The sequence below is a fragment of the Papio anubis genome, chromosome 18 (genome assembly GCF_008728515.1).
Source record: "Papio anubis isolate 15944 chromosome 18, Panubis1.0, whole genome shotgun sequence".
In the NCBI taxonomy this organism is placed as follows: Eukaryota; Metazoa; Chordata; class Mammalia; order Primates; family Cercopithecidae; genus Papio; species Papio anubis.
The window spans coordinates 68,482,605-68,495,806 of NC_044993.1; the positions used below are offsets into that span (position 1 = coordinate 68,482,605).

Genomic DNA, 13,202 nt, shown 5'->3' on the forward strand with positions numbered 1-13,202 from the left:
TGTAGGAGTGAAATTGCTGGGCCATATGGTAATTCTATGTTTAACTTTTGGAAGAACTGCCAAACTGTTTTCTAAGTAAAAGAAGCCAGACACAAAAGGCCACTTACTATATGATTTCACTTATCTGAAAAATTCAGAATAGGTAAGCCCACCGAGACAGAATGCAGACTGGTGGTTGTCAGGGGCTGAGGGGACACGAGAACAAGAGGGGAGACTGCTTAATGGGTACAAGGCTTTACTTTGGCATGATGAAAAAGTTTTGGAAGTAGAGAGAGGTAGTGATTGCCCAACACTGTGAATGTACTAAATGCTTCTAAATTGTTCATTTGAAAATGGCTAATCTTATGTTATGTGAATTTCACCTCAATACAATTTGTTTAAAAAGCAGCTACTCAAATTCTTCTAACCAAAACTGGCAGCCAACAGGAGGAGCCTGGGGAAGGGTGGACAGTAACAGGGGTGGGAGGAGGAACAAGATGGCACAGAGCATGCCCTAATCACCACTCAAATGACAGCAAGCATAGATTCCGCCTCCCCACAAAGCCTCCTTGGCCACTTAAACCATCTCCAATCCACTCAAGGGCCAGCCATGCGATCCTCTCCAATCCCATTACACAGGAAATTTACATATGTAATAAAAAGATGCTGTCTTGACACTAATCTTGGGGGAAAAAATTCTTACATTTGTATTAATTTTCCTTCTCAGGTTTTAACTGAAGAGTGGATACAACAACATGGGGGGAAAAAAAATCTAACTTCATCTATCCAAGGGTCATGGGGCTTCATTAGAAATTAAATTAGTTCCTCATTAAGCAATAATAATAACGTAGAGTTGAAATCGATTTAAAAAAATTGCATTGCCCCAAGGTATAGATCCATTCGGTTCAATTATATTCTTACATGGTCAAGCTCTGGTACCTTCAGTGCTAATAAAATTGTGGCATAATGCCAGGATGTGGGGCTTCACTCACCTTCAAAACTCAATGATAAAATACAGGCAAGCACCCTCATCATTTCCAATAAGAAGCTGTTTAACTGCCTGTCCACCCCTCAACCCTGGCAAAAATGACTTCATTTCTGGAGCTCATACTTTAAAGACGCCAAGTATGTTTGATCTCATGAGTCTTCCCTGATCAATTAGTAGTGACTGTCTTGCTAAGGGATGAACCATGCTGCGGTTGATTACAGATGTCTGCCCCGGGCAATGAAGTTGCAAGGCTGTGATGCAAGACTTTTCTATTGCTTTCATTTCCACCAGACTTCACAGACATCTTAAGTCAGGAAAAAATAAGCACTTACCTGATCCTCGACCAGGCTGTATGGCAGGGACAGTAGATCCTGCATTAAAAAAAAAAGAGAGAGAGAAAGAGAAAGAGAAGAAACGTTGAGTTTGCATTGAAACAATTGCTTTTGCTTTGTTTTTCTCTTAGATTTAGGAAAGAATGTTTTATTCATTCATTCTACAAACATCCATTAAATGCCTAACATGTGTCAGGCTCTGTTGTAGGCTGTGCTTTTGACAACAAACAAGATGACAAATCGCTGTCGTAAGACAGAAGGAAGATGGGGGAGACATGGCAAATAAGGAAGCTAACGAACAACTATTAATAATAAACGAAGAAAAGATCAGAATGCTAATTCCTATGATGATAACAAGATGAATTACAGGGTGGAGAGTGACTGGTGCTACTTTTGACTGGGGGTCAAGTAGCACTGAGGGTGGAATGACAAGGAGACTTCCATATGGAGGGATGGCAGGTCACACGCCCTGGGGCAGGGACAATGGACAAGCTCTCTTAGAGCAGCGCAGAGCAGCCAGAACCATCAAACCGAGTGATGGGAGAGGCAAAGAGATGATGTCAAGGAGGCGGGCAGGGACCAGAGCATATCTAGCCATGCAGGTTGAGATATAGAGTTCGGGTGTTTTTCTAAACAATATGGGAAACCACAGGAAGATAGCATTTCTTTCTTAAAACACCCCAGCTCCTGAACTAGGATTCCCAGGTGGCACCCACAGAAACCCTTGCTGCCTCGAGGAAGACCTCACTTTGTGAGTACTCTCTGATTTCAGGGCCCCAGGAGTTGAAATGCCCCCTCCGCCCCCACCAGGACCTGAACTGAGTCAAGCACCTCCGTTGGATCAGAACCCCAACTCCTCCCCTCAACAAATGTAGCCCCCATGGTGTAGATCGACTCACACACATGCTCCCCTTGGCCTCAGAAGGCTGAGTCAGTTCCTTGCACAGGAAGGACCCTGGCTTAGTCAAAACAGCAAGGGCCCATTGCACAGACACTGTGTGGAACATGAATCTGAGGGCCAGCCTGCCCCAAGCCCAACACATCACTCTTCAAGTCAAGAACACCTTCGCTTTCTTTCTCTCTCTGACCTAAGCTTGTGCTTCTGCCATATTCCAGAATTGGACACAACGATTTCCCACTTAAAGTGGGAGAAGATATCATAGCTCCCCTTTTTTCCTGCCAAAAGGTCAGGCCTTTCAGGTTCCCCATGAACTCCGCCAGCACCTCCTCTTCCTGCCCAGCCAAGGATATTGCCACAATACCAACTGGTCCCATCAAGGGCTCCAGACCCAACAAGGTGCCTTTGGGAGTTTACCTACTGCAGCACCATGGACAGAGACCAGACGCAGCTCTGCTCTGCGGCCCAAGGTCTCGGACACAGGAGACCTGGCCATTCTGGAGAAAGCCACATTCAACCCTTGCTGTCCACCAGACTCCACTTCCTGAGTCTCAAATTCCTCAGCCTACTTCATAGGGTGGGGATTCAATGAGGCCACGCAAGCCTGGTCCATGGAAAAACATTCAGGGAAGGCCTGAGTGTTAAGAGCGATTACTGGTATATATGTTATAGTTCTTATACGAGCCCAGGACCATGAAATTAACAACGAACATGGGCTAGGGTGAGTCAGCTCCATCTCAGCTGCATGAAGAGGAGTCCTGGGGGACATGACTTTGACCTACAGTCACAATTTGGAAACAGGTAATCCACAGAGTAGATGCTGGATGTGCACCTGGAGAATGAGCTGTTTCTCCCAGCCCTGCTCAAAGGCTGTGTTTTAAGCTGAATCGTGCCCCCGCCCCCACAAAACTCCTATGGACAGAGGCCAGACGCAGTCCAGCGACCCCCAACCCTAGGACCTCTGAATGTAATTGACTTGCAGACAGAACCTTTCAAGAGGGGATTAAGTGAAAAGGAGGCTGTTAGGCTGGGCCCTGATCCAGTCTGACTGCTGTTTTCATAAGAAGATGAAATCTGGATGCACAAAGAGGTATCAGGGATGCAGGAGCAGAGAAGAAAGGCCAGGTGAGGATGCACGAAGGAGGTGGCTGCCTACAAGGCAAGGAGAGGGGCCACAGAAGAAACCAATCCTGCTGACACCTTGGTCTTGGACTTCCGGACTCCAGAACCAAGAGAAATAAGTTTGCTGTTTAAGCCACTCCATCTATATTACTTTGTTATGGCAGCCTGAGCAAACACACGCACACCCAGGCAGATGTGGCTTTTCTCTCCCCTCTGCAAGGTGCAAAGGAGATGCTTTGTGGTTCTCAAGGTCCTCTCCTCCCAGTCTCCAGACCCCTGTGCCAGCTCAGGTGGGTCTCTGCCCTCAAGCTCCTAAAGGAGGTGCCTGCGGACCAGGGTCTGCACACAGGGCCTGAAAAGATACGGACATTCCTCCTGGACTCCTAGAGCCACGCCCTGTGCCTCCCAGCCCCTCCTCCATCCATCATGCCTCCTCTTCACGATCTCCAAGCCCTCCTTCTCTATTGCCTCCTTTCTTGGGACTCAGAAACGTGTCCAAAGCTCACCACGTTATCAACTATACAGTTCTGTTTTCTTTGCTTCTCGCCATCCACCCTCCAGAGCTGGGCCGAATGCTGGAAACATGATGTGGCACAAACGGAGGAGGCCCCTCGGGGCGCCCACGGTCTGGGAAGGAGAACACTGTACTGGGAGAGCTGCAAAAACTCCACATAAAGCTACAGCTCTGAAGGAGAAGGAGATGATGCAAGGACCCTTGGTCCCCTGTCATCTGCTCCTCAGTGCCTGGGTTCCCTGCCCACCCAGACAGCTTCCTCCACAACTAGAATGCTCTGCAGTGGCTCTCCCTTCTTCAAGCACTGTCGTGTCCCCTCTCTGACATCTTTTCCTGAGGTGTTTCCTCCTTTCTCTATGCCTGTCCCAGGAATGCAAACATCCCCTAGGGTCTGCCCTTTGCCCTCCCAGAGAATCATCTACCACGGCATCTGGACCTCACCGGGGACCCCTGACTGTGCAGGTCTAGCCCCAACTGCTCTTCTAAGCACCAGACTCAACAGACCATCCTCTTGGCCTCTCCACATGGGTGTCCCATGGACATATCAACTCCACACAGCTCAAGCCAAGTCTCCTCTCTCGCCAACTGTGCCTCCTTCCCCTCCTGGCACCCAGAAGGCATCCCTGTTTTCCCAGCCCATTGAGCCTGAAGGCCTGGCACCTCCTGATTCCTTCCTCCTGCTGGTCCATCACGGGGCTGTTGATCCATTGCAGCTGTTTCCCAGGCCTGGTTATGGCAACGGGAGGCTCTTCAAAGGTTGCCAGACACATCTCTTTGTGCTGCTGAATACAATTTGGCTGAAAGCAAATTTGTTCAAAATAGACCTCCTACAGTGGTTGCATTTCTGGGTATTGTAATCTTGCTGTTGCCATGAAGTGGATTATTTTATTTTATTTTATTTTATTTTATTTTTTGAGACAGAGTCTTACTCTGTCACCCGGGCTGGAGTGCAGCGGTGCAATCTTGACTCACTGCAACCTCCATCTCCTGGGTTCAAGCGATTCTCCTGCCTCAGCCTCCTGAGTGCAGCTGGGATTACAGATGTGTGTCACCACGCCTGGCTAATTTTTGTATTTTTAGTGGAGACAGGGTTTCACCATGTTGGCCAGACTCATCTCAAACTCCTGACCTCAGGTGATCCGCCTGCCTCGGCCTCCGAAAGTGCTGGAATTACAGGCGGGAGCCACCACGCCCGGCCACCATGAAGTGGTTTAAAACACTTTTTATGCATCTTTAAACACTAGGATCCGTTTATTTCCCTGTATTATTTTCATTTTATTTTTTCATTTAGAAACTCAAAACCTAGTATTGCTAAGCTCAGTGGTAACTAACGGCAGACAGAGGAGAGTAAAGAGATCAACTTCACAGAACAGTCCCTCAAAAAGCAACGCACTTCATGCCACTGTGCTGCTCTGCGAAAATCCACTTTCAGTATGTGTGATCCCAGAAAAGGAAGGTGTCAGTTGGATATATAAAAAACAAAACCTATGTTATGTTCTCAACCACTCCTCTTTGAATTATAAAGGAAGAGAAAATTCCCTACTGCCCTCCAAACTCATCCCTGGAAGCACAACCAGGGATGCAGATGCAAGGTTGACGTGTATTCTTCTAACCAGTTTCCTAAGAACGCAAAAATGTATCTATCTATCATCTATGTATATATACATACACAAAAATACTTTCATTTTTACAAAATGGACCAAAGCTTAGGTGTTGATCTGCACACTTTCTTTTTATAAATGTATCAGTTTAGTATGAACACCTTTCCCACACAAATCATGGATAACTGGGTTTCTTAACTTCAGCAACACTGAAAATCCAGGCCAGATTATTCTTTGTCGTGAGGCTCATCCCACGCCTGTAGGAGGTTTAGCAGCCCCCTAACCCTTACCCACTGAATGCCACTCTTACATCTCCTCCTCCAATTATAACAACCAAAAAGGTCTCCAGAAGAGGCCAAATGTCCCCAGGGGACCACAGTCCAGAGCCTCTGGTGTGGAGACACCTATTCATTCTTTCCTAACAGCTGCGAAGAATTCCATGCCGTGGAAGCATTATGATGTATTTATTTCCCTACTGATCAGCATCCAAAGTTCTTCTATCTTTAGGAATCTAGTAGCTGAAAAATATCACAATGTGCAAAATAAAGGGTCACTTTATACTCCTGGTAAAACCTGAGTTACTGTGTATCCTGCTTGTTTAAAACACACAGGTGCTCCACGTGCATTAGAAACTCGCTGGGTTTCTTTTATGCTTGCTCGTGGGATGTAGGCAAGGACAACATTCCATCTTTTGTTGAAAAGACGTGGGTAATCTTTAGCGCCAGTGATAGTGTGAGGAGCTGGCACCCTCCTACACCACTGGTGGGAGTGGAAATTGGTGCCACCTTTCTGGTGGGCAACCAGGCAAAATAGATCAAGAGCCGTCTGCCCTGTCTAGCTATGTATTTTTTTGTTCAGTAAAATTGGGTAGATAGCTACCCGTTGTCCCTTCCCTTCTCTTTAGACTGGATGATCTCAGTGAAGCTAGACGGCTCTCACAGATAAATACCTGGCCCTTCTCAGAAAGACAATTAATGAGCTCAGAGACTGCTTAAACTGAGATGAAATGTGAGATTAACAGACGCAGGGCCATCCATCCACCCTGCCAGCAGGCTATCTCCTCCTCTCCACACCGTTTCATTAGGTTCTGCCAAGGAAACCCACCAAATGCACCGTGGCCACCAGGTCTATTTTTGAGATAATTACAAGGCTCGGGCTTGAATCCACTTACAGGCAGAAATATGGGACAGGCAAGGATTAAGGCCGACTCTGCCCCTTTTTCCTCAGCTGAAAATGTCCCGAAAGGCTTTAAAGGGAAGAAAAAACTGCATGAAACTTTCATCAGAGCCTGGTTTGTTGTAGCCGCAAGGCCCAAAGTTTTAGTTCTGAACAGTGCCCAGCACAATAATTAGGTGCCGGCCCTCCCTGCCAGCCTGCTGGTTTCCTCAGCCACCCCCTCTGCTCTGCAAGTCTGGAAATGAGTGCCTTGAGGGGAAAGGAGGTGTGGGAAACACTAGGAGAGGCAGAGGCTGCAGAGTGCAGGGCAGATCATCGAGCCTCTAATTGCACTCTTGAATTAACAAACCAATGAACTCTGCACAAGTTCACATGTTACCACTCTAAGCACCACCATTAGAGATGCAGCCGTTCTCTGCTGGTATAACCTTGCAAATGGCAAGACCACGACGGGGTTCAGTCACCTTGGGAGCTGGCTTTCTCTTTTCCTATCCAGTCTGCAATCTCACAGAAGGCACACCAAGAATGCAAAACTGCAGGAGCCCCCCGGAAATGACAGGTCCCCCGCCCCGGTAGAGAAAATGAGAAAGTAAGTATTTCTGCAGACATTCCTTCCCTTGTCATCCGTTTCGTGAGCAGAATTACAACCTTGACATCCGAGCACATCCCTTCACCCCCCCGCTCCTGATGACAAGTGACAATGTTTGTAATCGCTACTACGCAATGCCAAAACAGTGCAAGCCAGGTGATGTGCTCTGCTCCTGCGGTGGGATTAGGACTCAGATTTATCTTTGTGCTTTTCCTTTGTGCCTTCCTCGAATGTGAATCTTCATCACACAGAGGCATCTTCCTCGCCTCAGGGAAGATTAGGATTACTTTATGAGGAATGAAAAGAGGAGCAAACAGCGTTTAGTCCTTTTGATATCGAAAGGAAGCTGCAGAACCAATGCCTACAGAACATTCCTCACCTTTCACTGAAGAGCATGTCGCTATGACAAGGAGCACTGTCAGCTGAGTCCTCATCACCATCTGGGAAGAGTCCTTCACCACCAGCAGCTGCCCAAGGACTGGGGATGGCACAGAAGGGTTTCTTCTGGGCCCTGAGCCTCTGCAGGACCCCAACAAAACTTATCTATGTGTTCCCCTTTTCATTGGTGCCCTCTCCTTATTCAAAAGAAATTTACAAGTCCCTTAAAAGATGAGGGAGGTGCAATGGTGTAGATGAGATAATGTAAACTCCACCCCATTACACAGGACTTAAAATGTTTAGTCCTTAAATAACACCACATTACTATTCCTGCTTTGACAATCATGAAAACAGAGAAGTAAAGGTCTGAGGGCTGCAAAAGTCAGTGAGCTGGGATTCAAACCTTCTCTGTCTGATTCTGGTTCCAAGACCCCTCTTGTCCACTGAGTCTGTCATATACATGAGGATCTTATTTGGCATTGTGCAGAAATAAGGACTCACTCAATCTCAGTAGCTTCCAAGTGACTCACAAAAGCAACACTCAGAAAATGACCTGAAAACCACTAAGTGCTAACATGAGATGCTGACACACAACAGGAATCCAGAGAAGAAAAGGCAGTGAAGGAGTCGGGGAACGTTTGTGGAGTTCCTCCTAGTTGGAGTTATGAGCAGAACTTGGATAACTGAAGAAGATGCAGGCATGAATGAAGATTCAGACACAGGCATGTCTGGGGACCCTTTGCAGAGGGCAGGGAGAGCTGGAGAGAAGAGGATAGAGTATGGTGGGTCCAAGCCCCCATACAAATGACCCTGTACTGTGCACCCTCATTACCCCTTGATGGATAAGACATGCTGACTTTATGCTCCCAGCTCCTCACCTCTCTCCCCATCCAGAGACTGATCATTGACTTTTAGGAAACAGAATCAAACAAAACTGGAAAACTAAACATGCAAGTGTAGGAAGGAGGCCATGGAATATCTTTGCAGCTGAGAATAAATCAAGCTTTGTCATAAAGTACTGGGAGTGGGGACACAGAGAGGCAGTGAAGATGAAGGTGCTGGTGGAAGGGATGAGAGAAGGAGAGAGACTCGAGAAATATTTTGGAGCTGTTAATCTCACATTTCATCTCAGTGTAAGCAGTCTCTGAGTGTATGCGGGTGCGTGTGTGTGCATGCATGTGTGTGCATGCGTGTGTGTGCATGCATGTGTATACGTGTGCTAGGAGTTGGGGATAAAGGGCTAAGATCATGACCTCTCACTTCCCAACTTGCTTTTTTGGTGAAGGATGAGTCTTCTTATTAAGCTGAAAAAGATTTGTTGCTGGGGGGAGGAAAAATTGGGGGGTCGTAAGAAAGTGCTGCACAGACATGAGACAAGTGGACATGCAGCATCTGAGATGGCCTTGAGACATCCATTTAGAGTGGTCAGGCGGCTGGACACATGAGCCTAGGATTCAGAGAGGAGGTCTAAATGGAAGCATGAATCTGGGGACATGAGAGGCCTTGCCAGGCGGTTTAGCAAAGTGCTAAGGGTCTTTTCTCTGTGTCAAAATCCACATGGGGTCCCACACAACCCATCATACTGTATGGGATGCAGTCAAGCCTGAAGACCCATCTGAATAGGCGAGCTGGAGCTGTATCTGAGATGCAGATGGGATGAGGAGCAGCTGAGCGGAGATTAGGGTGAGGCCCTAAGCACAGGGGACAAGGGTCATATCTGGCTTACATGCCAATGCACGTCCACATGTGGAGATCATATGACATTACTGCCTAGAATGTGGGAACTCCATCACTAAGAAAAGAGATTGTTCACCAGAGACTCTGAGAAAGTCACCAAGAGGCCAGGGCATGGTAAGCAACAAGGAAGCAGAGATCTACCCTAAGGGAGCACCTGCCCTGGCTTTTCAGAGACATGGGATATGGAACATCACATGGGCCAAGAGTGGTACAGAGATGGAAGCATCTGGATAGAGGAGAAAAGAACCTGGAAGAGTTGAAGCCAGGTGCTCTTCGCTTCTGCCGTGAGACTATGAGATCCATTAGCAGAGGGATCATATCTGCCTTGTTCTCCCCTACATCCCCAGACTTGGCCATTTCTGGTACCCATCAGGAACTCAGTAAGAACCAGTAATATGGATGGGTGAATGGATGGATGGGTGGATGGATGGATGGATGCAAGAAGGCAGGGATGAATAGGTTTAAGTCTTGTTATATTCTCCTTTGTTAGGAATATAGATAGCCAAAACTTAAAATTCCTTAAAACCCAGTTGTCTATTTGGATTCATGGCAACATGAAAGCACTTCCTTCAAGAGAAGTAGAGGGTCATAGTTAAGAGTGTGAGTCATGCTGGCTGGGATGCCCCAGCCTAGGCTGTGAGGCCTTGCCTAACCTTTGAGACTCAGTTTTCACCTATGTAAGGCAAAATAACAACTGCACCTGTTTCATTTATCTCTAATGAGAATTGAGATAATCCATGCAAATTACATAGCACAATATATGGCAAATAATAAGTGCACAATACATTATATAGCTTCCCACTTCTCTTTTCTTCTCATCCCTGAAACATCAACTCTCACGGTGCTATGGTACCCTTCCAGCTACACCACCCATCCACAGACCCTCAACCCCCTTCCTTCCCACTGTTTTTTTTCTTATTCCCATGAGCTCTAATAAATATCGATTCGTCGATGACACAGAAAATGACTACATGCAGCACATGCTGGGCTGATTGTGCTAAAGCCATCATAATCCAACTCCAAAGCAAAGAGCATCTAGTACTTAATTTTTAAAATGTAATATATATTTAATGCAACATTAATATTTAATTCACTTAATGCAATATTTAATTTGATATCCAATGCAAATAAAAATAGTAAACAGATTAATGATTTACACAACTGATCTCCTATTCTGTTCTTAAAGCATTTTTCTGCCCAGAAGACAATTTTCTACCCCCCAGAAAGCAAAGAGGGGAGGCTATTCAAGTTGGTTCTTGTAAGTGGGTCAGAGTTCTCATCTTGTGAGTGGGCTTGGCCAAGAAATGGCAGCCATGGCTTTCATTTATTCATATAGTTAAGGAGGGCATGTTATGTGCAGGGCACAAGGCTGAAATCTGCTGGGAAGAAAGAAGGAACCCTACTCTCACAGAGCTCATGGTTCAATGGAAAGAAAGAGAAAATTCTGTGACAACTAAAGTAAGTACCAGGAAGGGAATCCACACGGATAGTCACACTGGGCACCAGCAGCGTCCCTAACCCAGTTACAGGGGTGGGTGCATGGTCCAGGAAGGCTTCTTGGAGAAAGCAGGATCTGCACTAAGACAACTTAAGAAAGAGGAGGCAGAGTGCTCCATGCAAAGGGAAGAGTTAACTCAAAGGCTGCTATGGAACTGAATGCCTGTGAGGCCCCAAAATTCCTAACTTAGAGCCCTAATCCTCAATGTGATGGTCTTCAGAAGTGGGTCCACTGGGAGGTGATCAGCTCATGAAAGTGGAACTCTCATGAATGGGATTAGTGCTCTTATAAGAAGAGATGGATGGGCCGGGCGTGGTGGCTCACGCCTGTAATCCCAGCACTTTGAGAGGCCGAGGTGGGTGGATCACCTGAGGTCAGAAGTTCAAGACCAGCCTGGCCAGCATGGTGAAACCCCATCTTTACTAAAAATATAAAAATGATCCAGGTGTCGTGGTACACGCCTGTAGTCCCAGCTACTTGGGAAGCTGAGGCAGGAGGATCTTGAACCCGGGAGGTGGAGGTTGCAATGAGCCGAGATCATGTCACTGCACTCCAGCCTGGGTGGCAAAATCAGACTCCGTCTCAATAAATAAGGAAATAAATAAATAAAGAGAGAGATGATCTCTCTCCCCACCATGTGAGGACACAGTGAGAAGACAGCCATCCACAAACCAGGAAGCAAGCCCTCCCCGGGAACCAAACCAGCCAGCACCTCAGTCTTGGACTTCCCAGCCTTTAGAACTGTGTGAAATAAACTTTTGTTGTTTAAGCCACTCCATCCATATTTGTTATAGCAGCCCAAGTGGACTAAGATAAAGGCCTAGAGGTGGAATGTGCGAGAGATAAGAAAAGTTTAAAATGGCTGAAGAACAGAAGTGGGGAGTGGCTTGAGGCGAGGCTGGGTCTCAGGAGCCATGTGAAGGGGTTTAGATATTATTCCAAGGTGGATGAGATTCAAGCATTGGAATTACATGACCAGGGCTGCCCTTCACAGGGGCCATCCTAGCTGGAAGACAGTTCCCCAGCTAACAGCTATTAAAGAAATCAAGAGAAGATATGTATCCAAGGGAATGGGAAGAAAATGGGCAGATTCAAGAAATATTTCATACACCGAATTGACAGGTCTTGGTGACTGTGTGTGGCAGGTGAGAAAAAGGAACAAAGCAAGGATGAAGTGTAGGTCTTTAAAATGAACACCTGGGTGGGTATATTAAATAAGTAGTATCAATCAGCAATGTGATTGCTATCATGGCCATCATCATCATCACCATTAACCCATCACTTACCCTCAGGGACTACACCGAATGATTCTATTTCCACAATACAACCTTCAAACGAAAGTAACCCATGTGAGATGGAAAACATGATGATAGACAAGGTTAGTTTCACTTTTTTTCACCCTACATGAGTTAAAAAACCCAACACAACCTTGAAATAAATATCCAACATTCGAAGATTGGTTAAATGAAGTACAGCACATTCATATCATTGAATATTATGCAACCTGTGGAAATTGACATTTCAATGTTATATCTAATGGCATGGAGAAATGGGCTTAAGGCACTGTAAGTTTTTTTGAGTATAGATAGAATAAGCTCATGTTAAGCAAGTTTATTTTTTAAAACAATGATATATGCCATAATATTATCATTAGTTGTCTTTTATTTCTTCTTGTACATTTTTCTCTATTTTCCAATTTTTTCACAACGCACACATATTACTTTGGTATTCCCAACATGAAACTCAAGAAAAATCGTGAGATTTAATTTACTAAAAACAATGCCTGATAAAAACACTGGAAGCCTTAGGTTAATTCTATGAATTGCCACCCCAACATGAAGGATATAGTCAAAGGCTAGTTATGCTCCAACACCAATCACCTTTATTTCAAGGATTTCTTTCTTGAAACCAGGGTTCTCTAGCCAAGCACCCTTCACCCCGCATTTCACTTCTTGGTCAGTATTGTGTCCATGCTGTCATCTTTCTATCATCACATTAGGAGAATGAGCAAAGAGAAAGAAAGTGACCACTGAAGGGCTGCCTATGGTGCTGAAAATCAGATGCATGGAGAATAAAAAGGGAAATAATGGGTCTGTGTGGGAGAAGGGAATCCAGATGAGTAAAACATCATAGAAACCTAAGGGAGAAAAAAGAAGTACTGAAAATGTATCTGGTTACCTTAGGTAAGAATGAAAGAAAGAATCTCAAATATTCTCCAAGGCCTTCTTGGGGTGGTTTTGAAAACTAGACGCTAAATGATTTGATACCCCTCCTATCAAGAGGTGGGCTGATGTACCCTCCCTTGAATCTGGGAGGGCTCAAGACTGCTTCAACCAGCATACTATGGCACAAGTGATACTAGCCGGCTTCTGAAGCCAGATCATAAAAGG

The 13,202-nt window shown here is 45.8% G+C and overlaps 1 protein-coding gene across 1 annotated transcript in view; it reads right to left on the bottom strand.

Moving 5' to 3' along the window:
• The window catches only part of RBFOX1 (RNA binding fox-1 homolog 1), a 2,483,424-nt gene that overhangs the window by 2,240,691 nt on the left and 229,531 nt on the right, over nt 1-13,202 (bottom strand). The window contains 1 exon segment of the mRNA XM_031657938.1: nt 1,300-1,338. Within this exon segment, the coding sequence (XP_031513798.1) occupies nt 1,300-1,338 (39 nt within the window).